This window comes from Pinus tabuliformis, chromosome 2_1, assembly GCF_031772625.1.
Source record: "Pinus tabuliformis cultivar Carrire ecotype Pingquan chromosome 2_1, CPIR1, whole genome shotgun sequence".
Lineage (NCBI taxonomy): Eukaryota > Viridiplantae > Streptophyta > Pinopsida > Pinales > Pinaceae > Pinus > Pinus tabuliformis.
In genome coordinates, this window is record NC_142299.1 from 82383774 (window position 1) to 82409777 (window position 26004).

General features: G+C 38.1%; 1 protein-coding gene across 2 annotated transcripts in view; it reads right to left on the reverse strand.

Moving 5' to 3' along the window:
• The window catches only part of LOC149198877 (uncharacterized), a 61813-nt gene extending 36557 nt beyond the window's left edge, over positions 1–25256 (reverse strand). The window contains exons 1-10 of one of the 2 annotated variants that reach the window (XM_089402198.1): positions 24396–25256; positions 24186–24293; positions 23749–24059; positions 6796–6953; positions 5716–6710; positions 5366–5629; positions 4242–5234; positions 3510–4142; positions 2837–3400; positions 2039–2623 (exon numbers count right to left, since the gene is read on the reverse strand). In XM_089402198.1, coding sequence (XP_089258324.1) covers positions 2063–2623; positions 2837–3400; positions 3510–4142; positions 4242–5234; positions 5366–5629; positions 5716–6710; positions 6796–6953; positions 23749–24059; positions 24186–24293; positions 24396–25082 — 5274 coding nt within the window. In that variant the 5' untranslated portion in view covers positions 25083–25256 and the 3' untranslated portion in view covers positions 2039–2062. Of the gene's footprint in view, positions 1–2038; positions 2624–2836; positions 3401–3509; positions 4143–4241; positions 5235–5365; positions 5630–5715; positions 6711–6795; positions 6954–23748; positions 24060–24185; positions 24294–24395 lie in introns of those variants that run through there. The other variant, XM_089402197.1, reaches the window with a different exon arrangement.
• Positions 25257–26004: the final 748 nt, after the last annotated feature.

Here is a 26004-nt window from a genome sequence, read left to right on the forward strand (position 1 = left end):
TAATGTGTTTGATTATGATTCTCTTATACTTTTAACTCGCGACAACACATCCTTGAATTAACAATAAAAATTAATGATAACAAAGAACATTATTATAGTGAAAAAAATGAGAGAAAACATATTGAAAATAATAAATAATTTGTAATTCATTTATAATACATAGCATTAAATACATCATCTTTGTTCTAACTCAAACAATGCTTGTTCTATGTCCTCATTGGAACCCTTGATGAAGATTTGCATCAATCTCTTTTCTTTCGCTTCCATACTCTTTACATATAGGGAAACCATATCTTGCCCATTTTCTATAATTATTTCCCCATCTTTATCTATTAATATCATCCATGGAATGTGACAACCAATAAAGTCAAGGATTCTTTTCAGTTTGGCATTGTCATCTCTTTTAGACACCATTTCTTCTAAAGAAGACAAGTGTGTCAAGAATCTTATTGCATCATGTTCCAATAAACTTAATAAAGGAATCTCCTCCATCTCAACTTTTGGTGTATCAAGATTTGGTAGTGGACAATATCCAACATAAATGGTATCTGTGAGCTTTGATTTTTTTCTCTCTTTGAAGTCAAATCCAGTGATATGAAGTATATGAATGTCATCAATAAACTCTATTAAAACATTCCTTAAAAAAAATGTAAACTCCTTCATAGATATTCTTTTTTCAAAACCATCTCCACCAAATAAGCACATCTATTAAAACATTCCTTAAAAAAAATGTAAACTCCTTCATAGATATTCCGTTTTCAAAAACATCTCCACCAAATAAGCACATCATTTTTTGTTGAAACAATACCTCTTTTACCTTTCAAAATAAGAAAAAAAAAGTTCATCTTAAAACAATAATAAATCATCCATTTAAATTTTTTTAATGCACGATCAAAAATAGTTTGGGAGTAATGGGTATTTGGTTTTATTTGTATGGATTTACCTCTTATTTCAAAGAAATTTTGTGTTTGATTATGAATCTTTTATACTTTTAAACTCACCATAATTCAAGACAACACATGCTTGATTTAACAAGAAAAAATAATAATAAGAAAGAATAGTATTATAAGGAAATAAAAATGAAAAACATATTGAAAATAATAGATAAAATGTTTATAATACATGGTATGAAATACATCATATTTGTTCTAAATCATGCATAAGTCAAGCAATGATTGTTGTTTGTCCTCCTTGGAACCTTTCATCAAGATTTGCATCAACCTCTTTGTTTTCTCTTCCAAACTCTTTCTGTATTGGAAAACCATATATTTCCCATTTTCTATCATTATTTCCCCATCTTTATCTATTAATATCATCCATGGAATGTGATAACCAATAGAGTCAAAGAGTTTTTTCAGTTTGGCTTTGTCATCTCTTTTAGACACTTCTTCTTTTAAAGAATAAAAGTGTGTCCAAAATCTTATAGCCTCATGTTCCAATAAATTTAAGAAAGGCGCCTCCTTCATCTCAACCTTTTCCATATCAATATTTTACAGTGGACAATAATGAACATACGTGGTATCTATAAGCTTTGATCTTTTTATCTCTTTGAAGCCAAATCCAGTGATATAAATTATATGAATGTTATCAATAAACTCTATTAATATGTTCCTTAATAAAAATGTAAACTCCTTTATAGATATTCAGCCTTTTATAGAGCCATATCCACCAAATAAGCATATCATTTTTTGTTGAAGCAATGCCTCTTTTACCTTTCAGCATAAGGAAAAAAGTTAATCTTAAAACAATAATAAATCATCTATTTAAATTTTTTTAACTTATTATTTTTAATAACAATATATTAAGAAAACCGATTAGTTTGGGATTAACAGGTATTTGGTTTTGTTTGACTGGACTTATGTCCTATTTCAAAGAAATAATGTGTTTGATTATGATTCTCTTATACTTTTGAACTCACTACAATTCAACACAACGCAACTTTGAATCAACAATAAAAATTAAGAATCACAAAGAACATTATTATAGTGAAATAAAAATGAGAAAACATATTGAAAATAATAAATAAAATGTAGTTCATTTATAATACATAGCATTAAATACATCATTTTTGTTCTAACTCAAACAATGCTTCTTCTCTGTCCTCCTTGGAGCCCTTGATCAAGACTTGCATCAATTTCTTGGCTTTCTCTTCCATACTCTCTGAATATAGGGAAATCATATCTTGCCCATTTTCTATAATTATTTCTCCATCTTTATCTATTAATATCATCCATGGAATGTGATAACCAATAGAGTCAAGGATACTTTTCAGCTTGGCATTGTCATCTCTTTTAGACACCATTTCTTTTAAAGAATCAAAGTGTGTCCAAAATCTTATAGCCTCATGTTCCGACAAATTTAACAAAGGCATCTCCTCCATCTCAACTTTTGGCATTTCAGGATTTGTTAGTGGACAATAAGGAACCAAAATGGCATCTGTGAGATTTGATATTTTTTCCTCATTGAAGCCAAATCCACTGATATAAATTATATGAATGTCATCAATAAACTCTATTAACACATTCCTTAAAAAAAGTGTAAACTCCTTCATAGATATTCCAATTTGAGAGCCATCTCCACCAAATAAGCATATCATTTTTTGTTGAAGCAAAACCTCCTTTACCTTTCAAAATAAGGAAAAATGTTAATCTTAAACCAATAATAAATCATCTATTTAAAAATTTTTAACTTACTATTTTTAATAACAATATTAAAGAACAAATATAAATTAAATACTAATCTTTAAGTTATCATCCCCTTCCCAAAAAAATATATATATATAACAAGACAACCTTTAATCTATCAAACTTTAAACAAACAATGATGGACTACTCACCTTATGCCATACGCTTTCTTGATTGTAGAAAAGAAGCTGTAAAGTAGACGTAGTCTCCATTTGAGACCACTCTTCCTCCTCTAATTCTTTAATTTTGTCCACGGTAAAGGGATAAGCCTTTGGCCCCCACCGATCTAGCAAAGGCAGTACAGGTTTATCAGCTGTAAACACTTTCCCATTTGGTTCTATAACTGTGATTATACTCATATACATGATGAGACTCTCCTTAAGCCATACTTGACATTCTTGGTCCTGTAGAGACCCTTTAATGAGGAAATACTTCACTGCTCTGCTTAAATCCCATGGATTTTGAAGGACCAACCACGGAGCATCTCCTGAGAACTGCTCAAGCATCTCCAATTTTCTATTTGTATTTTGCTGCACAAGTGGAATTGATATAACTTCTAAATTCAATGCCTCTTTCTCTGTGTTATACAGTTCCATCAAAGACCCCAAACGAATATCATAACACATGTCAAGAGGCCTGATGTCTAACAAAATCCTTTTTCCGTTCAATTCTTCCACTCCGCAGCTACAAGGTCTGGAGTTTTCATTTGAAGCGCCCTACAATTATCAATGTCAACAAAATAAAGTAGAGAGAGTCAATAATGTGACGCGAAATTTGTAAATTCTGTTTTAAAAAAGAAATATAACAAAAGTCAGAACTTAATACCTTCTGTGATGCATAATTCTTTCGAAAGATGTGAGCGCTTTCCCCCTTTCCAGTTGGAAACAATTCTCTTAACAACTCTATATTACTCTCTCCACTTCTTGCTTCAAGTTCCTTCAACCTCTCGTAACTTCTACACTTACCCAACAAAAATTCCTCCACTTCACGGCTTGTCAAACCTTTCCAGCAAGGACGATAATCTTCAGCACCCTCCTCGTCTCCCGCTACCTTCGTTCTCATCTCAAAATAATAGTTCCAATCTCGATCTACTTCTTGCCGCTTTAGATCTGCAACATCTAACACACGGGGCATTTTCCGTATCACGTCAGTAGCGCGACGGTCCCGCTCTCTATGGCCCACAATTTTACCCTTGATTTTCAATGGCAACTCATTAAAATGGTTGCCGATATAAATTATTTCAAATTTTGTTTGTATTTCATCTATCGTTTCTTCAAATAAAGGCCACGGGAAATCATAATCAAAATCCTCATGCCCATCAATGATGACAAGAAAGAGGGAGTCTGCAGAAAGATGGTGAAACCGATGGAATGGCTCTCCTTCTCCATTACTGAGAAGGCTGTCGAATTCTGTTAACAACTCCTTTTCTAGAGTCGCCTTCCGGTCCTCCGACAAAGCCTGGACAGAAATCTGAAATCAGTACAAAGTAAAAAAAGATAAAATACATGCAATAACACGATCGGTATATCAATATGGATGGATGGATGTTATGTTAACCTGTCCTGTCAACACTGTTAATGGATTTCCTTCTCTTTCAACTTCTCCCCATCTCTTCGCCAACATTTCGCTTTGCTCGATGTCTACCAACTGTAATGTTTTTATCTTCACCACCTTGTCCATCTCTTTCCCTTCCAACAAGACGCAATCATCTAGATATAATCGTCGCAATGAGGCAAGACACTGAAAACAATCAGGGAGTGCTTTCAAACTGTGGCACCCACTCAAGTCTAAAACTTCCAAGGAGTCGAGGCAGTGGAAGTCATTACACAAATCTTCAAGGTTTTTGCACTCACTTAAATCCAGATCCCTTAAATTTACTAATTCCCCAAATCTGTCTGGAAGATTCTTTAAATTGCTACACCGCTTCAATGAAAGAACTATGATAAAGGAGAGGTTGCAGAACCCATTAGGTAGTTCATTTAAGCTTGAACAGCCTGACATATCCAGTGAGGAGGCCAACGACTTCAGCGCTCCAATGCTTTCTGGAATACTTCTTAATTGGCTGCATTCCTTCAAATCTAATTCAGCAAGTGATGTTAAGTTTCCTAAGCCATGAGGGAGATCTAGTAGCCTCCCGCAATAGGATAGATCCAATAATTTCAATGCTGTGAGTTTCTCAAAATTACTAGGAAGCACTTTTAGATTCCTGCAACCCTGCAAATTGAGTTTTTCCAGAGAAATCAATGATCCAAAACCTTCAGGCAATTGCATTATACTCTGACAGTACTCCATTCTGATTACTCTTAAAGATTGGAGCTTTGAAATTGAGGCTGGTAACTGCTGTATAGATCTGCAATATGAAAGTGTCAGTTCTTGCAAACCATCTACTAGAACACCCAGGTCTTCAGGCAATTTTTTCAACGCTTCAAAGTGGGTCAATCTAAGTATCCGCAAATCCTTGAGATGCTGAAGATCGCCGGAAGAGATTTCTTCGAAGGCATGAGAATGTGACGTTCCATCAAACTCCATGTACCTAACACTCGAGGGAATCTGCAAATTATTTGTGACAACAATAATCAAATTGAACCATTAAAAATAATAAAACTATCTCACAGACGAATTCGTTCTTTGAAGAAAATTGAGGAAAGAGATATTGGACTAAATATTTAAAAGAGACTTGCCTCGAGGAAATTCAAATCCCTTGGTTCATATTTGAAATATTTCAATTTCGTTGACCGGGACACTTTAAAGGGAAGATGGGGAACTGCAGCTTGTAGAAAAACCAACTCTTTAAATGTTTGACTACATTCGCCCTCTACTTTTATCAAGTTCCCCAATGCAAGAACTCTTATCGAACTGCACAACAACTCCAATTTTGATGCTGATATATCTAATAGATCTTTATTATTTTCTCTCAGCCATATACCTTTGATCTCTGGAATTTTCTGCATGATATTATTAAACAGAATTGAGTAGTTATCATAATGATAGAGACATATTATGGAACAAAATTAATTTCATGATTTGATACCTTCTCATTTAGCAGCTCCTCGACTTGCTTTCCACTGGTGAATATGAATCTCACTCCCTCTGTCTTTTTCAGACCGATTGACAAAATGACATCGTGTACAACAACAACCCCATCTGTGCCTCTGCTGACAAGTGATCTACTTTCCAGCATTTTCAATTCCATCTTTCCCACAATATCTGCCACTGTGTCCCAGTCCCATCCTTTAAAAAAGGAGCAAATGTCCAGAAATGGATCTCTGGATATCTCAGGGAGATAGTCGTATGCAAAGAGGTAGGACTCTATTTTCCCAATTTCAGTGTCCCATTTTTCTTTCTCTTTCATCAATATTCTATAAGCTTCTTGTTTATCCTCTTCTGCACGGATGAATCCTCCTACCACTTCCAAAAGTTTTGGAATTCCCCCATATGACTGTACAATCTGATTCAATTGGGTAGAATTTAGTTGGTTGTCCTTGTCATCCGTTTCAGCATCGATTTCTCTCCCCAGAAGCTGCATAGCTTCTGTGTGATGAAGGCCTTTCATAGCATAGCGTATTGTTTTCACTTTTAACGCTCTGCCCACATCTATATCACGTGCAGTGAGAAGCAGCCTCACCTTCTTGGCCTTTTTCATATTCTTGGGCAAAAGCTGCCGAAGCTCCTCTTGCCCCAAAACATTATCTATGTAGATAAACGCGGGCACCTCCTCTAATATGCTCTCCACTTCTCGCTGTCCATCCAACCCAGTTCTAATATCTGGAACCTTCTTTCCTTGTTCCATCAAATCTTCTAATATCGATCTCTGCAACTTTACTATCTCTGGCTTTGAATCGATATTTTCGAAGAGTTGAACTTTAGAATATTTACATCCTTGAATGTCAGCGAACGAAAAGACGGCATCTGCAAGGGTGCTCTTACCCATTCCACCGAATCCATGCACCATAATTGCAATGGCATTTTTGTCACTCCCCCATTCCAAAAGATCGATAATTTCTTTTACCGACTCCTCTATTCCAACTGTTTCAACCGCATTAATTATCAGATCCATGTTTGTGGGAAGAACGAATTTAAAATAAACAAATTATTTCAATCATATATTCACCTGCATTATCCGGATATCTTCTGGAGAGAGGGGCTTTCTTGCGGTCAATGGCTTCTAGAATACAAATACCCATCTGGGTATTAATTTGCCTGTACATGCGATCTATCTTTTGACTAAAATTATCCAGATCACCCTTGTTTACAGGGGCTTTGAAATACCTGTAATAAGTCAAGGAAAGTCCATTAAAACACTGGATTCTGCCTATTGGACATGGTCATCCATTAATTATGGAACACGTGGACTTTTTTTAGATGACGTGATGTAATTTTAATGAGTAAAGGTTTGAGTTGTAATGTGCAGGTTATTGTGTCTCTATCAAATATTTTCGTATAACATTTTATATTTTTAAGTTTTAAGTTTTATATTAATAAATTATTATTATTTTATCATTATAAAATGTAGTGTTCCAAAACGTGGAGTATTAAGAAATGGACTATGTGATCTGGAAAACCACTCAAGAACCTGATGGATAACGAAAGCTTGAAATCTAATTTTTTTTCAAAATCAATTAAATAATAAAAATATTTTAATTCACAAAATTAAAATTAAAAGTTTATTTTTTCAATATTTTATATTAATAAATAATAATTAAAAAATTAGTTTTTTAATATTTTATATTAACAAATAATAAATGACGTGAAGTTGTTTAGTGATAAACTAAATTAGTTGGGAGACTAAAATCCTGGGATTTTTTGTCCTAAAAAATATGATGGTAGGAGTGTTTGAATTTTGTCTCTGAAGGTGGAAATGGATTCAGCACCATCAAAAATTCTAAAGCACCCAAAATCTTGAAGCTTGAAATTTGTACTTGGGATTTCCAAAAAAAAATTGCCCCATTTTACCAAAATCTCGCCTAAAAATCCATTGTTTTCTAGGCCAATTTACTTCATTTTTAGACTATGTTTATTTAATACATTGTTTTTTCTTTTCATGTTAATTATAGTTTTTTATTTTTATTATTTTTTAAATTTCTAATCCACAAATATTCACTCAAATCATTATTTTAATTTTTTACTTTTATGTTATCTTTTGAGTAATATTTTTGTTCCTTATTTTCAATTTAAATATCTTTTATCAATCATTACTTTATTTTTAATAACTTTGCTCACTAAGCTAATGTGGATTTTCATAGTTGTTCATATTGTTAGAGATTTTTGGGACTAAAATTGTGGTATAGAATATGAAGAAATATATCCATTGATGAAAAATTAATTTTGAAGAGATAAAATTCAAAGGAGGGTCAATGGTCAAAGTGTTAATTTTCACATTGCTTTTAGCCCAATTCAATTCTTCAATTAGCAATCTTTTCAATAAAAATTAATCTTTCCAATCATTAAGAGTAATTGAACATAGAACAACAAATGCAATGACAAAGGAGACAATCAACACATCAACAAGAGACATCGGGTTTGGTCAAAGACTAGGGGAAAACCCCACAAGGGGGAAAACCCTTTGAAAAGTATTCTTCTATTAGAATGTCATAAAATGTTCAACAAAGAGTACAATGAGCCCTATACAAAATCATCTAACAAAATAACCCAATAACATTCAAAACTATGTTTCTAGCATCAATATATATCAAACACAACTTTTCTAGTTTGTGGTCAAATTTAGCCCTAAATCCCAACCGCATGGAGGAAGAGGTGTGCATGTGGCTAGGACCTTCCAATTGCACCCTTGAGCCTATTGGCCTACAGTTATAGCTGAAAATTTCCTTTGACAAGCCTACAGTGGTGACCGAAAACCCTAGAATATGTGCGAGCTTCAGACCCTGTATTTTTGGACCTATGTGAACCTCTTTCCTCAACCCAACCTCAAACCTGTGCGAACAAATCAATGAAGAAGAGAAGAAGATGATGCTTGGGGATGTCCAAATGAGCTTGAGGTCACTTGCATTTATAGGCTTCCAAGGGTGACCAATTTTCTAGTAGGGCCGACCTATCCAAATGTGCATATGTGGGCTTTTCTTCATAAGAACACTTTCCCTGGTCCAAATTGAGTGCTTCAATAGTAAAAAATGGTCCTCTCGAAAAAGAGGAATCTAGTCCCATGGTTGCAATTTATCATTCAGTTGCAAAATTAAACTTCCCTCTTAGCTAGGGACAAATTCCAACTGCATCATGTCATGTGTATCACGCCGTCATATCATGTCCCATCTCTGCTCAACTCTATCTACTGAAACATTCTCAAATCTGAAGAAGAAGAATCTAGGAGCATTAGCTACCACTCTCTATAACGTTAGAGAGCATATCGCAATCTGAGAACAATATCAAGGAGCACATCTCAACGTGAAACTACATCGAGGAACATATCTCAATCCCGAATCTCATGGGGGAGAAAAACACCTTCAACCCCATATCTAGGTGATATAGGGGAGCACATCTCAACCCATCCTATTGTCAACTGATATTCCCAACAATGACCCTCAAGAGTCATGTAGTAGAACACCTGCATCATAATAAACTTGGGTTGTACACCCCCAAGTACACTCTCAACCTGTTGGCGAAATATGGAGCAATAATCCCAACAAGCCTAGTTTGTGGGTATGATGCCAACTGGGGTATATTATGCAAAGACCAAGATAGGGGAGAAACAACTCTAGCCCTATGTAACAGATAGGGGAGGAACACATACGAACCTTTTGTCCAAAGATCCCTCAACCCTAGGAGCCCTCTATCTCAATTCCTCACACTAGGAGCTCAAACAATGGGGAAGAGTCAGCTTAGTGTTGTTGATCAGTGATGCCCCTTATCAGAAGGGGTCATATCCATTAGTCCAAGCTGCTCTCGGAAGACCAAGAACTTCCCTTTCAGAAAATCCTTGGTGAGAATATCTGCAATCTACTCATTTGTCGATATGTGATGGCGTCTAATGGCTCCTCTATGCACCATGTCTCAAATGTAATGATATTGAATCTCTATGTGCTTGGACTTGTCATGAAATACATGATTATTTGTGAGAAATATCCCACTCATTGTAGTGTCTAGGACCTACTCCTATAGCTCTCCAAAGAGCTTCCTCAACCAAACAGCTTTGCAGCTAGCCGTGCTAGCGGCAATTTACTCTGCCTCGGCGGGTACTCAATGCTACAAACTTTTTCTTCCTGCTCATCCTAGATACCATGGAAGATCCAAGACTAAAAAAACATCCAGATGTACTCTTCATGTCGACAATGTTTCCTTCCTAGTCAACATTGGTATATCCATGTTTAATGGGACCCTAAGTCTAAACTTAGGAAATTAAAACTATTAATGGGTATTAATCTAATTGTGGGTGTAACTTCTAGAAGAAGACAATGATCAAGCTAAAATGATCTTAGCCATTGATTAGATTCTAATTTGGGTCATTGAATGTCAACGAGAAGATTATTTAAGGGAGCTTGAGGGTCATTTGGAAATCACACCGAGAGATCAAGAGATCGAATTTATGAAGTGATAAGTTCTTAGGAGGAAATTTTGATCGAGTAGATTTCTTTTAATTGAGGGGCAAGGATAGTTGGGCTGCAGTATCTTCTCTAGAGCCTAGGATACACAGCAGAGAGAGGCAGAGAGACACCATAGGGGTTGATGTTGAGCCAGAAGGACCCACGCATAGCTTGACATTGAGCCAAAAGGGCTCACGTAGAGGCAGGTCAGTCACCCACGCAGAAGTCCGAGTTTTATAAAGGAGCTGACATTTCTGAGCCGGGAGGGCTGGAAACTACTCTAGAAGGCAAGATGTTTCCTAATTGAGCTAACACAGAGCCTCAGAGAGCTCCACAGAGGCCCACACAATTACTGTGCAAGGGAATCGTAGTTCTAGCCGAGGACAATTGATCTAGTTGTCGGAATAGTCAGAATTGTCAGGTATAGTGAGGGAATCTCACTAATTTTTTTTTACCAATTTATTTATTTGTAACTAGATTGTTGGGAGGGCATCCAGAGTTGTATTCAAAAACTACTTCTTAATAATAAAAAAACCCTCAGAGTTGTTGCACCGATTTTCCCACATTGGGTTTTTCTGGGGACTTTTGTCCAAAAATAACTGTGTCATTTTTGTTGTATTTTATTTCTTGCTCAGTCTCTTGTTTCTGCATAATAAGTTAATTAAGTGAAGGTTGCAGTGTATGTATTACAAAATTGGTCGTAGGAAACTACAAGTAATTTGTTTAAAGGAATTTAATAAATAGGATTAATGTCATTAGTGACTGCAGTAGAAATTACGGTCAAGGAATTTTCACACCCAACACATTATTGGTTCACATGAGCACAACCTCAATAAATATGTCCAAAGCGATGGGAATTCCCTTTCTTGCTCCTACCCCTCCTCCGACATCCTCCAATTCGAATGGAAGGTCTGAAGAGGTGGAATCCTCCTAACAGGAGAAAAGAGCCTCCAATTTGGCTCACCCAAAACCTAAAGCCAAGAAACAAAAGGTGGTTGGTGCCCATAACTCTTTGGAACCAGTAGGGCAGGCAACAGACTTAGCCAGTCAGTCTAACGTTGAGGGCATAACCAACGGAGAACCCTCATGAAGGGAGGTAGATTCCTACATTGGGAAAGCATTCATGGAATTGGAGCACCCCTCTTGTCTCCCTAAAGGATATGACAACCTCTTCCTCTACCTGTAGCAATAGGAACATGCTAGGAAGTAAAAGGCTTGGCAAGGCAAGGTTCCAAGGGAGAAAATGCATCTCACCTAGACCAAGACCAAGGCCGATGAGGATAAGGAATCGCCCAAACATGCATGCTAAATTCCCTGGATAGACATTCTCAGAGTCTCAATTTTACATGTCATTTAGTTGCTTTTGTCTACTTAGATTCAGTTATGTTTACTTTGTTTTAATGTCATTCCATCACCATTATTGTTAATACCTCTTTGGGAGACCATCTGGGTTCCCTCTTGAGCTGATAGCCTCCCTAATTTTCTCCTCATTATATACATTTTTTTGTCTACAAACAACTTAGGGGTACAAACTACTCTTGACCTCCATGATTGTATTTTATGTAAAATTTTGAAAATATACAAATATTACCTTGCTTACCCCTTAAATTTTTTTATTAAACTTATTTAAAATTTAAGATCAAAGATTTGACTCGTAAACAGTTGGGAAGATGACAATGAAGGTGAATAACTGATTTCAAGAGAGAAAAAACAGAGAGAGCCTTTGTTTCTGAACAGAAAAAGGCTCTGTTTCCTTTTACGTTGTATCTAATTCCTTATCTAAATTGAAAAAACGATTCTTATGTTGTGGGTTGAATGATACTTTCTTTGGACTCTTACAGAAAAACTGTTAGTCTCACATGGAATGTAAACAACCGCAAATTATAGAACAATGAATTGCATATATTATTGACACGATATACATTTATAGTACATAGTGTGACCCTTGGATTCATATTCGAAGTGGTCTCCTGGACTTTGGTGGCTATTCACATTCCACACCAACCCATAGAGGATTAGGTGTCCAACATTCCCCCCCTTAATTTGAAGGGGTACATATGAGTCCAAGAAGAGAGTTGTAATACAAAATGTGAAAAAATGCACGGAAGCACTAGACTGAATGTGCTCTCTGAAATGTTGGTATAAGGAGGTGGTTTAAGGATGGCCACCAACATTGGAACACTTAGTGCAGTTCCCAGAACTCTTCCAAGTCTGGCAAGAAGCTGAAATATTCTGCAAGAGGAAGTGTCCCTAATGCTTTGGAGAGGGGCACCTTCAACCTAAAACAGGGAGGTCTACAACCTACAATGGTTTAAGGATGACCACCAACTCTGGAATGCTTAATGAAATTCCTGGAACTCTTCCAAAATTAGCAAGAAGTTGAAGTCTTCTGCTAGAGGAAGTGTCCCCAGTTCTTTTAAGAGATGTCTCAACCCCACATAGATGGTTTAAGGTTGATCATCAATTGAAGGCATGCTCATGGGCATCTTTGTTGCTGGCTACAACTCTGAATCTGGTATGGCAGGTTGTGGCTCATGCTCGCTTGATGTTGCTTTGAAGCTTGTAGATTACCATCACTTCCCACCTTGTCAGATACAAGGTGAGATGATGGAGAGAACTCAACTACAAGACTGTTCAATACTCTAGAAAAGTTCTGACATATGACTATAAAATATTCTTGGTTTTTGAAGCCCATTTCCAAGAAGCAATCCATCCAAGATGAATCTCTTGAACAAGGCTTGTTTTTGTAGCATCTATTTGAGAATAAGTGATTTTATGACAGTGCTCACATGGATGAAGATCAAAACAGTGATCTTTCATATGGCGAACTCGATCACAGCGTTGGCATTTAACAACTTTTGGTTGTGAATGTGGAGGAGTAGAATCTGGAACAGTTGAAGGTGAACCATCATGAAGAAACCCAACGCTCTAAAACTTGATGGGCTTTGAGTAATCTGGAATATGAAAGGAAACTTCCTTATCATATCCAAGACATGTTATGTGCTTATTACTGATGAGTTCTTCCGAAGGTTTAGCTTGGGATGGGCAGACTGAACTTCTACATCTGCATGAAAATATGATCTGGAATTGGGCACTAAATCAACCTCAACTTTATATTCTTGGTGTTGATGGGAGTCTGTCTCAATGTTTTGAACAGAAACAGGTTCAAAATGATGAATCCATTGTTGTAATTCTTCTTGCTTAAGTTGAGATTCCAACTACAAAAACTCAATATTTTCTTGTGCATTTTGCAAACATATTTGAATGCTAACAAGAGTGGTTTTGTTGATTTTGATAGTGTCACCTGTAGTATATTGTATCAAAGTTTCCAGGGACTCTAATAATTCATAAACTTTGGCCATTTTCCAAACAAATCAAGCTAAATAAATGAATGGTGTTGGCTTCAACCAATAATTCACCCGTTTACAATGTAAACAAATTTCGAATATTGGATTGATCTTTAAAATAAATGTGTCATTGATTTAATAAAAAATATCAAACTAAAATGTTGAATATAGCACCCCACACCAAGAAAAATTTCAACTATACCTCTAAGATTGCGAGAAGAGATAATGATACTATCATTACTTACTATGCAGTGTTTTCTAACGCTAGAAAATATAACATATCCATGGTGAGGGGTTAAGAATTCTTTGAAGCTCCTTGAAAGTGATTGTTGGGTGCGGGATCCTCCAAGGCAAGTTGGCCCCATCAAGCCAACAGTGATACAAAAACACTCGATTGGATAAAATAGATCATACTTCACTCCCTTCCATCTGGTTCTTTAATTTTTATTTAGGTCACGTATTTAGGTCTAGCCAAAATCCGCAGCTTTCCCTTAGATCTAACTGATTTCTCCGTTGTCTTTGTGCAGCAATGGCGCTTCACACTAAGCAAACAGTGTTCGACAGACTTCGGGAGGTTGGAGATCGAGTTGGCTACGAAAAGTCACATTGGAGCCGAGGGACCGAGGTTCGAGGGAGAGGACCGAGTGGAAGGATCCCACAACTAACACACAAGAATGCAATAGGCGTAGAGGGAGTAAACAAAGATGTTTGGCATTGGGTTTTCTTAGTAGAGAGAATATTCATGGAGAGACATTAGTCTTCATTACATGGGAGCTCCAGACATTAACCAACAACATTCAGGCATGGAATATTAAAAACGCATATGACAGTGTATGGAAGGTGGAGCGTTATACCAGAGTTAAAAACACAATGTTATAAACCAGTGGTAGAGGACTGTGGTATGCAGGCAGAGGATTGGCACTCAACTGTGGTATGCCTGTAGAGGACTAGGCGTTAACTGAAGACCGTTGATATATATGGAATCGGCCTCCAAATTCGACTGCTCCAGCATGGGCACTTGCCAGACCAAAGACTTGAAAACCTCTCAACTGCAACATTGTAGTCCGGTGTGAATACCACAACAACCGTCACTTTTATGACGCCTCTGGAATAACATGTGTAGCAAGTGCTATACCTATTGATTCTCGCATAAGGTGCGATTGCAGACTCCTCTCTGTGGCGGTGTTCTGAAATTATCATATGTTGCCTTTTCTCTGCTCACAACATTGTTGCTTGATAACATGTCTAGAAATAGATTTTCGACATCTCAGAACTGTGATAAAAACCCTACAAATTCATCTCATGATGAACACAAGTGGTCGCCTACAATTTTAAAACATCAATGTTCTTTCAAAGACTGGATCAATGGTAGCACTGTGACGAGCAACAACATTAATGATGCTAAGTTGATGATATCGGTCCCTGAAGAATTTTTGAGTAATGATGAAGAATCACTGAACGCCACCCTACAATTAGTTTAAGAAGAGCAACAAACTGTGCCTCAATCTGAGCTCATTGGACCGCATAGTGACTTGGAATTGGATGCTGAACAATGCACGAGGGACAAGGAATTCAAAGGTTATCTTTGGAGGAGTCACGAGATGAAATTCAGTGGGGACAGATGAGACCCTTAGATTACCCCCCATACATGTATATCAAGATGAGAATGGTACCTTGTGATCCAAGGACCACAGGAAACTGTGGGCTTTCCAAATGACCGACGTTACCTCCATTGCAGGGAAGCTTTTCTTTAACCAATTTTTTAGGATGCCTCCTAACAGTGGTCAGTGGGAAGAGTTATTGATGGCGTAATGTTTATACCTAAGTGGATATGAATTTGAAACTGATGCATTCAAGACTTTGAAGACACCTTTCCCAGCCCAGGTACGCTTATGTATTCAGAAGGAATGCTTGACATTGCCAGAGGAAAAATTCAAGCTGCGATTAAAGATAATCACTATGGGAAAAGTAGCTGAAGGAAAGAGCTTGGGTGGCAGTAATAGAAAGATAGGCTTAGATGGCAGAGCCTTAAATTTGATGAGACCACAAATCAATTCCAAACCAAACTCAGATTGGAGCAGCTATGAACCAAATATGAACCATATGATACAATGAACATAAAGTGACATGAACCAGTGCTCACAATAATCTCAACGCATATATAAATACGACCCTCATATAAAACGAAATTTAATGCAGGAGTAACCTTCACATATAAACCTTGAACTTCAATTAACACACAGAAAAAGAACGTATATACCTGGATTTAGTGCAACATAGAGCCAAATTTAGGTCCTGTGTTCTAATGGGTGTAGATTTCACAGAATCTAGATAATGCCTAGGTCTGGGAACAAACTCACAGAGAATGACCACAAAAAATAGTGGCTCAAATTGGAGCACGACAGGAATTCACCTGCTCTGATACCATGTTAAGCTCACATGGAATGTAAATGACCATAAATGATAGAACAATGAATTGCATATATTATTGACATGATATACATTTATAGTACATAGTATGACCCTTGGATTCATATTCCAAGTGGTCTCTTGGACTCCAGTGGTTTTTCACATTCCACAGCAACCCATAGAGGATTAGGTGTCCAACAAAAACTTGTTAGAAGTGTTTCTTTTCTCCTTGTCTCTTTAATTTATTAGATGTGATGTATGAATTATCTTAAAATTGGCAGCTAGGGCCAAACTCCACATGGGTCATTTTATTTATGACAATTGATATTTTTCTTGGATTCCTCTCTCCGAGAGGTGTAGGATTGATCTAGAGATCATCCGATTCTGACATGTACAAATGAAGTTATGAATTTATTTTGATTATGGAAAAATTGTCAAGGTCGTCCAGCAAACTTATGTAGGCTCAGAAGCCCAATAGTCATGTCCATTCATCCTCAATGTTTGTTATAAGTACATGACGCCTTAGCCTCATTTGGACACACTCATCTTCACACTTCTCTCTCTCTCTCCTCATTTATTGGGTGTGGATTTCTAGGCCTCTCTCTCTCCACACGTCCAAAATTTTAGGAGCGAAATTTCAGGAGGCCAAAATTTCAAGAGACTGAATTTTTGGATAGTTTGACCATGCATTGACCAGCAATGTTGACATGTTTGACTACGTTTTTGTTAATTTTAGGTATGTTCTATGCTAGATCAATTTACTTCAATTTTCACAGTTAGCTCAATATCTTTTCCAGATTAGCAATCACATCAGCATTAAAGTAAACTGCAGATAGAACATAAATATAAATCGCAGAAGACAAGCCAAGACAAGAGGACACAAGATGTGGTGCTAGCCAGGGATAAACCCCAATGTGGGGAAACCCTTGATAAATTCTTCTTTTATATTCTTCAATAGTTTAGCAGAGAGAGAGAGAGATAGTACATTTACAACAGAAGTCAACATTTTGACTTTCTATATCTACATGAGATCAATTGAAGACATGTTGCATTAACTGATTCTCCAAGGTCACTCCTTCACCCATCACAATGCTGCATCTCATCCACTTGTTGCACCTTACTGTGCTGCACCATGTTGTACTTATCATCACAGTGCTGGACCTTAATGACCATGCTATGCACTTCATGTTGCTACTTCTGTTACTGTGCTACTTCAATCATTGAGCTGCTCTTATCATGGATCTGCACCTAATGTTGTACTCATCGCTGATCTACACTCAATGACTACTATGATGCATTTCATCATGCTTCATTAATCATGACTATACCTATCATTGTACTGCATTATGTGCCATTGCTGCACCATGTTGCCATCCTGACCTATGTGTTGGTTGCACCTTGCTTGCTTGTTGTCCCTAGCTTTCTTGTTGTCCTTAGCATGCTTATTGTTGCATGCTAGTTGTCCCTTGCATGCTAGCTATAACATTGCATGCTTGGTGTATTTGCTGCTAAGTACCATACAACTGTCCCAATGTTAGTTAGCTATCCCTTGCATGCTGCCCTTCTTCAGAGACAAATGCTCCAGTTGTTCCGGCAGTTCCGGCTTTTCCGGTAATTTCGGCTTTTCCGGCTTTTCAGGTAGTTCCAGATTTTTCGGTAGTTCTAGCTTTTTTGGCTTTTTCGGCAGTTCTGGATTTTTTGCCAGTTCTGGCTTTCTGGTAGTTCCGGCTTTTCTAGCAGTTCTGACTTCTAGTAGTTCTGGATTTTCTAGCAGTTCCGGCTTTTCCGGTAGTTCCGGATTTTTCGGCAGTTCCAGTTTTTCTGGTAGTTCCAGCTTTTCCTACAGTTCTAGCTTTCCCAGCTTTTCCGGCTTTTCTGGCTTTTCCGGCAGTTCCGACAGTTCCGGCTTTTCCAGTAGTTCTGGCTTTTCCAGTAGTTACGGATTTTCCAGCAGTTCCGACTTTTCCGATAGTTCCAAATATTCCGGCAGTTCCGGTTTTTTAATTCTCCCATGACTACATTTAGATCTAGGGCAGCGTATACCCTAGGGCACTCCCTCTAGCTCTCATCTTCATCAAACCCAAAACAGGATGAAGTGAGATCACAAGAGTGAGTGTGTGTGTGACAAATGACTTCAAGTCCTCTTCTATTTATACTAAAACGTAGAGGTTGAATAGACATGACTGTTGGGCTTTTGAGCCTACATAAGTTGCTCGCCGACTCGACAATTTGTCCATAATCAAAATAAATTCATATCTTCATAAATACTTATCGGAATCGGATGATCTTTAGATCAATCCTACACCTCTCGATGAGAGGGATCCAAGAAAAATATTAGTTGCCATAAATAAGATGACCCACATGGAGTTTGGCCCTAGTTGCCAATTTTAATAGTTTTTGGGTGAGATATTTCTATTTGGGCAAGCCGCATTTCTAGGCACAGAAATCGAGGTCAAATGTTGACTTTGACCAGCATTGACTGCAGCTAGGGCTGACAATAGAGTTGGTTGTTTGACCATGTTTGACTGGACTATTTTGGGTTATTTTGAGGGTTGATTCATTTTGTTGTTTGGAGGCCGAAGTTGATTGAAGTTAACCAAATTGTTGAGGGTCAAATCTTCCCTTTTGACTGGTATTGACTTTTCTCATTAGGACTCTTTTACTGTTGTTACAAAATATTAGATTTGTAAATTGTACTATCTCTCTCTGTTGAACCATTGAAAACTATAAGAAGATTTGATCAAGGGTTTCCCCACATTGGGGTTTATCCCTGGCTGGTGCCACATCTTGTGTCCCCTTGTCTTGGCTTGTCTTCTACTATTTATATTTATGTTCGATCTACATTTTATTATCATGTTGATGTGATTGCTAATCTAAATATTGGTACTGGGCTATTAAAGAAATTGAAGTGAAATTGCTCTAAAGCATAGAACATACCATTTTGCATCAAATTAACATGGTATCAGAGTTGAGGTGAAGACAAATCCCAAGAAAGAGTGAAAGATAGATCACCAAAGACAGCTGGACAAGGACAAAAGGTTCAATGGGTTCCTCATCCTACTTCCCAGCTGAAGACAATCTCCATGATAAATCTAACTATCATGGATGGAAGATGTCTCTTGATTTTACCTTGGAAGAACAATAAGTGATGGATTATGTGCAGGGTAAAATCCCTGAACCTCCTTCAAATGCACCGGCTGTTGCAAAGACCAGGTACAATAGGGATGAAGTCAAAGCAAAGAAGATTATCAGGGATTTCATTGACAAGCGTTTGGTGGCCTACATCTCCGAATTGAAGACCTCCTTGGAGATCTACGACATGTTGATCAACATGTTCAAGGTTAGTAATGCTAATCAAATTCTATTTCTCAAGAATAAGTTGAAAGATATTAAGAAGGGCAAGGACGAGGATATTCAATCCTACTTCTTAAGGATCACTGAGATCAAGAATGATCTACTTTTGATTGGAGAAGTCATTCCTGACAGGAAACTTACTCTCACCACCGTTGGAGGACTCCCACTTGAGTGGTATCTATTTAGAACCACAATACTCAACAATGATAGAATTCCAGGGTTTGAAGAATTGATGTCAAGATGCATTCAGGAAAAAACAAGAATGGTGGAGCAAGAAATGCCTTCTATTAGAAGCAACCCAACTGCATTCTTTGCTTATGCCAAAAGGAGAAATAATGCAGGGTCTAAAGGTCATTTCCATGGAAAGGTTGGATCTAAGGGGGGAAGGAAGGGCAAGTGCTTTGTTTGCAATAAGTTTGGCCACTATGCAAGTGAGTGTCCAAATAGAAGGGACACATCACATGATGATGATCACAATCGTTCCAAGGGCAACTTCAACAACAATGATCAAAGGAATGGCAGGTCCAATGGCAAGGGAAAAAGGAATGTGGGACATCAAGGAAATGGTAGACCCTCCAAGAGATCAAGGAACTCCAGGTATAAAGAATCCAATGTTGTTAATAATAAGCAAAAAGAGTACTATCTTATATCGGCCCTCTCCACTGCCTCTCCTCTGAACACTTTGGGAAATTGGCTGATTGATAGTGGTGCCTCAAGGCACTTCACCGTATACAAGGAAGCCCTCTCTAATCTGATAGAAAAAGAGACAAACTTGGAGATCATCCTTGGAGACGATGCCACCTATCTCATGAAGGGAGTAGGGAATGTTACCCTTCAATTGAATCAAGGTAACACTATTCATTTGCAAGAAGTATTATATGTACCTGATCTCAAGAAGAAACTAGTGTCCATTTTGGCAATGGAAGATAAAGGATTCAAGGTAGCTTTTATCGATGGAAAGGTACGTGTTTGGAAAAGAAATTTTAAAGATGATTTTACTCTTGGGTTTAGGGTTGACACTTTGTATCAAGTTGGAGGAAGTCCATTGGGAGCCATGTCTTGTGACACATCTCTACAATCTAAACTATGGCACCGGAGGTTTTCCTATATTCATTATAAGGCCCTACCCGATGTGAGACAGATGGTGACAAGTATACTCGAATTCAAAGTAGAGCATGAAGGTGCATGTCCAGGATGTGTCGAAGGAAAACTTACAAGGGGACCATTCCCCTCAAGTAATAGCAAGACCACAAACATATTGCAATTGATCCACTCTGACATATATGGTACGATGCCCGTAAACTCTTTGGGAGAATATTTATATTATCTCACCTTTACGGATGATTATTCTCGCAAAACCTGGATCTACTTCTTGAAGAAGAAGGATGAAGCGTTCACCTGGTTCTGACACTTCAAAGCCTTTATCGAAAACCAATCCGAGAAGAAAATCAAGATATTGAGGACTGATAATGGGACCAAGTATGAATCTAATGAATTCCAAGATTATTGCAGAGAAGCTGGCATTAAGAGGGAGACTACAACACCATACACTCCCGAGCAGAATGGTGTGGCTAAAAGGAAGAATCACACTATTGTAGAAGTTGTTCGTGCCATGCTTCATGATCAAGGGCTTCCGAAGTTCCTATGGGTTGAAGCTGCAAATACCGCTGTGTATGTTCAAAACCGATGCCCTCATCAAGCATTGGACTCCAAGACTCCCGAAGAAATGTTCACTGGTAAGAAACCTGATGTCTCTCATTTTAGAATTTTTGGAAGCCCCATATATTTTCATGTGTCAAAAGAGAAAAGAAGCAAATTGGGTGCATCTCAGAAGAAAGGAATCTTTGTGGGCTATAGTGAAAATTCTAAGGGATATAGAATTTATTTGGTTGGTCAAAGGGAAGTTGAGATAAGTCATGATGTCACCTTCGACAAAGATATGGCCCTCAGGAATATCAACAACCTTCCTATCCCAAGGAAGGACAAAGAAGCTGACAACGAAAAACAGGGTGCAAAAGAAGAAGAAACAATACCATATGTTGATGAACCTATGGATCTTATTGATCCTCCTCCTCAAGAGCCCTCCTCCTCCAGGAGAAGACCCTCATGGCTTAGGGAGACTTGAGAAGATGCCGAGAGACATATTGCACCAAGGGGGACCTTCCGTGAAAGCAAGAAACCAAATAGGTATCAAGGATACTTGACCATCATGAGCACTATCGTTCAAAATGAGCCTTCATCATTTGAAGAAGTCGTGAAGCAACAAGTACGGAAGGAGGCTATGAATGAAGAATATGAGTCAATTATGAAGAATGATGTCTAGGATGTGGTTCCTAGACTCGGGGACAAATCAGTTGTCACCTCTAAGTGGCTCTACAAAATCAAGCATGGAGCTAATGGAAGTGTAGAAAAGTTCAAGGCTCGCTTCGTTGCTCGAGGCTTCTCTCAAAAGGAAGGTGTAGATTACGATGAGATATTTGCACCTGTTTCCCGATATACCACCATCCGCTCAATCATAGCTCTTGCTGCCTCGCAAGGATGGAACCTACATCATATGGATGTCAAGACCGCTTTCTTGTATGGTTCGATCAAAGAGGAATTCTATGTGGAACAACCTGAGGGGTTTGAGGTTCATGACTGGGAATCTCATGTATACAGGTTGAAGAAAGCTCTCTATGTGTTGAAGCAAGCAACCCGGGCTTGGTATGAGAGGATCGATAGCTATCTGATGAAGATGAGATTCACTAGAAGTGAAGCCGATTCGAACCTTTACTTTAAGGTTGAAAATGATAAACCTCTCATTCTGGTACTTTATGTGGACGACCTCTTTCTGACAGGTGTAGACCCTCTCATTCACAAATGTAAGAGGGAGTTGGCTTATGAATTTAAGATGAATGACCTAGGACTAATGCACTACTTCCTAGGGTTGGAGGTCTCGCAAAAGCCAGGTGAAATTTTTCTATCTCAAGGAAATATGTTGTGAAGATATTGGAAAGATTTGGGATGGTGGACTGCAAGCCTTTGACTACCCCGATGGAACTTAACTTTAAGAAGTTATGTGGTAGGGCTGCTAGAGTTGAATTGGGAAATGCTTCTGAGTATCGTCAACTCATAGGAGCATTTATGTTCTTGGTGAACTCCCATCCAAACAGATGTTTTGCAGTTAACACATTAAACCAATATATGGTTGAGCCTCATCATATACATTGGATTGGTGCCAAGAATTTTCTGAGATATCTTCGGGGCACAATCACTCATGAATTGAGATACATTGCCGGAGATGTGAGGCTGCATGTTTATTCTGATGTTGATTGGGCTGACAGTGTGGTGGATTACAAGAGCACTTATGAATGTCGTTTTTCTTTGGGTTCTACTTCGATAACCTGGATGGGCAGGAAGAAGAAATCGGTTGCCTTGAGCACTGCTGAGGTCGAGTACATAGCCGCTAGTATGGCCTCCTATGAAGCTGTCTAGTTGAGGGAGCTCTTCAGTGAGTTGTTTGGACATGTGCTGGATACCATGTGATCCTATGCGACAATCAGAGTGGGATCTGATTATCAGAGAATCCTGTGTTTCATGATCACTCCAAGCATATAGATATGTACCACTTTATCGGGATATGGTACAACCAGGAGCAATAAAAGGTACAAACTATTCCTAATTTTATGTAAAAATTTTAAAATATACAAATATTACCCTGCTTACCCTTTAAAAAAAAATTATTAAACTTATTTAAAATTTAAGATCATAGATTTGACTCGTGAACAGTTGAGAAGATGACAGCGAAGGTGAATAACTGATTTCAAGAGAGAAAAAATAGAGAGAGACTCTCTTTCTTAACAGAAAAAGGCTCCGTTTCCTTTTGCGTTGTATCTAATTCCTGATCTGAATTGAATAAACTATTCTTATGATCTGGGTTGAATGATACTTTCTTTGGACTATCGCAGAAAAAGGCTCCGTTTCCTTTTGCGTTGTATCTAATTCCTGATCTGAATTGAATAAACTATTCTTATGATCTGGGTTGAATGATACTTTCTTTGGACTATCGCAGAAAAACTTGTTAGAAGTGTTTCTTTGCTCCCTGTCTCTTTAATTTATTAGATGTGATGTATGAATTAGGTAAGAAAACCTCTTTTAAGAGATGCATTACCTTCCCTATTTCCACTTTTAGACAATCTATTACAGCTGCAGGCTCTTATTTATGTGTATGTTTGAAAAAGATTGTAACAGATTTGCTTTCCCAGAAGATAGCATAGTCACATCGAGTTCTTTGTTTTGGTTAATTTGCAGGTTCTGGAGTATTTGATTGTTTGCTTTTATAACAGAATTGTGGGGCTTTCATCAGGGGGCCTCTGCTATATGTGCATATCAAAATAAACCGTCACACAAATAAATAGATTAGAATGTTGATTTACTCACTTGGAATATTTTGACGAGTCAATCTGATAACAGCACATGGTGCAGCCTTCAATTATCAATTCGGTTGCCTCTTTGATTGGATTGTGCATTTCTTCATCTTCTTTCAACTGACGGTGTTTTCTAAATTGTCTGACAACTTTGGCCAGAAAAAACATTTCCTTCAGAAGACGTAGGCACTCAGCTTTATTGACTTTAACTTCTCCGAGCCTCTCGAAGATATTCTCTACCACAAGAAGACCTGCAGTAACCAACTGTGTCGGTCCCAGACCTGCAACAGCTGTCTTGAACACCTCCCCGGGAATAACACTTGTCTGAAATAAACATACAAGAAAAATTTAGGGGATGCACAACACAAACCAGAAGAATTTGAGCATATGAATAAAAGGGTTTGTAAATAAAACGTTGTCAAATGATGAAGGTCCAAGTTTACTACGCACAACGACATTGATTCCCCCTGATATCAGCTCCTTTAATTTGGAGAATGTTTTGGAGGTAGTGGACCAATATTGTTGAGCCCCTTCTGTTTGTGGCGGTTTTTCGCTTTCCTGGAACAAAAGGAAACGGAATTTCATTCATGCTGTTTTCTAAATCTGCAGGTCATGATGTCCATGTAAAATCACACAATATCTATAGCGATACGCTTTTACCTTGATGAGTCGCAAGCGTTCGTATATGCGCTCAATAAGGGCATCCAGATCCACGTCCACGTTGTCTCCTTCAAGCCCAGCAGCATCTTCGTTTGTGTTGGTAATAGAAGAGGAGGACGTTGTCCCTTGAAAAGAAGAGTGGGCAACCGATTGTTGGGAGTGATGAATATCATCTGTCGCCATGGCCACCGTTGGAACGCGGGAAGAAGCGGAGGAGGTAGCAGTTTCTGGAACGGTGGAAGAGGAGGAGGGCATCCCTTGAAGAGAAGAGGAGTGGGCTTCTCCAGGTTGAGTAGAGGAGGAGGCAAGCGATTGTTGGGAGTGATGAATATCATCTGTCGCCATGGCCACCGTTGGAACGCGGGAAGAAGCGGAGGAGGTAGCAGTTTCTGGAACGGTGGAAGAGGAGGAGGGCATCCCTTGAAGAGAAGAGGAGTGGGCTTCTCCAGGTTGAGTAGAGGAGGAGGCAAGCGATTGTTGGGAGTGATGAATATCATCTGTCGCCATGGCCACCGTTGGAACGCGGGAAGAAGCGGAGGAGGTAGCAGTTTCTGGAACGGTGGAAGAGGAGGAGGGCATCCCTTGAAGAGAAGAGGAGTGGGCTTCTGGCAGGCCAGAAGGAGAAGGGGTGTTCCTCCCCGAAAAACAAGAAAAACAGGAGCAGCAGCTGCTACTTCTCCTGGTCATTGTTGCTAGAACAAGGTAAGGTTGGAAGCTAAGGATAAGAATAGGAAAACAAGGAACAATGAGAGTCGAAGAACTGAAATTTGAGAGGTAGCACTTCTCTGAATTCACTCACCGCAACGCATTATATAGGCACGTTCAATCTAGTAGCTTGCAAAGTCACGGATTCCATAAATAAGGCAAAGCGAAAGTGATCAAATTTGGACGTAAGTACAACTCACAAATTCTTTAGAACTCTAACCAGTGGAGGAATTGGCCACACAGTTAAAAAAAAAAATGGTAATGCATTTTTTTAATGAAATTTTGTAATAGTAGGGTTTGACACATTATATTATCCTAATAGTTGTCTTCCTTCACTATGTTATCTTAACATTATATTAACACTACTGCCCAGTTTCCACTTCATATGGTTTATGCAAGTTCATTAATTTATTATTTCAGATTTTGATTAATAAAAATACAAAATTTGAAGATAAACCTTTCAAATCAGCAGCGAGTAGTGGGATCAGTGAGGCGAAAAATTAAAAAATTGTATTGAGGTGAGGAGAAGTGGGATTTCTAAATGAACAGTGCAATGCTAAATACGGTATTGACACGGATGAGTGAACATGTTGAATAAGAAAATATACGTTTAGCGGTAAAATCGCCTAAGCTCATATACCATCTTGGCTCGGACACAAAAATTTAGGCAACCGCCACCCCGAAGGCTGAAGAGAGTATATTAAAAAAACAAACCAATATGTTAAATTGAGTGGAGTTGTTCGAGAAAATTATTATTGAGGGTGTTTAATTTATAGAGGGTGTGCTATGAGACGCACGTGCATGAAGAATGAGTGCACCACTAAACTGTGAAGCCGTCATTATTTTGGTTGGAGATAAGGATGCGCTACGTGAGAGTTAATATTAATCTATGTTTTATTAAAGC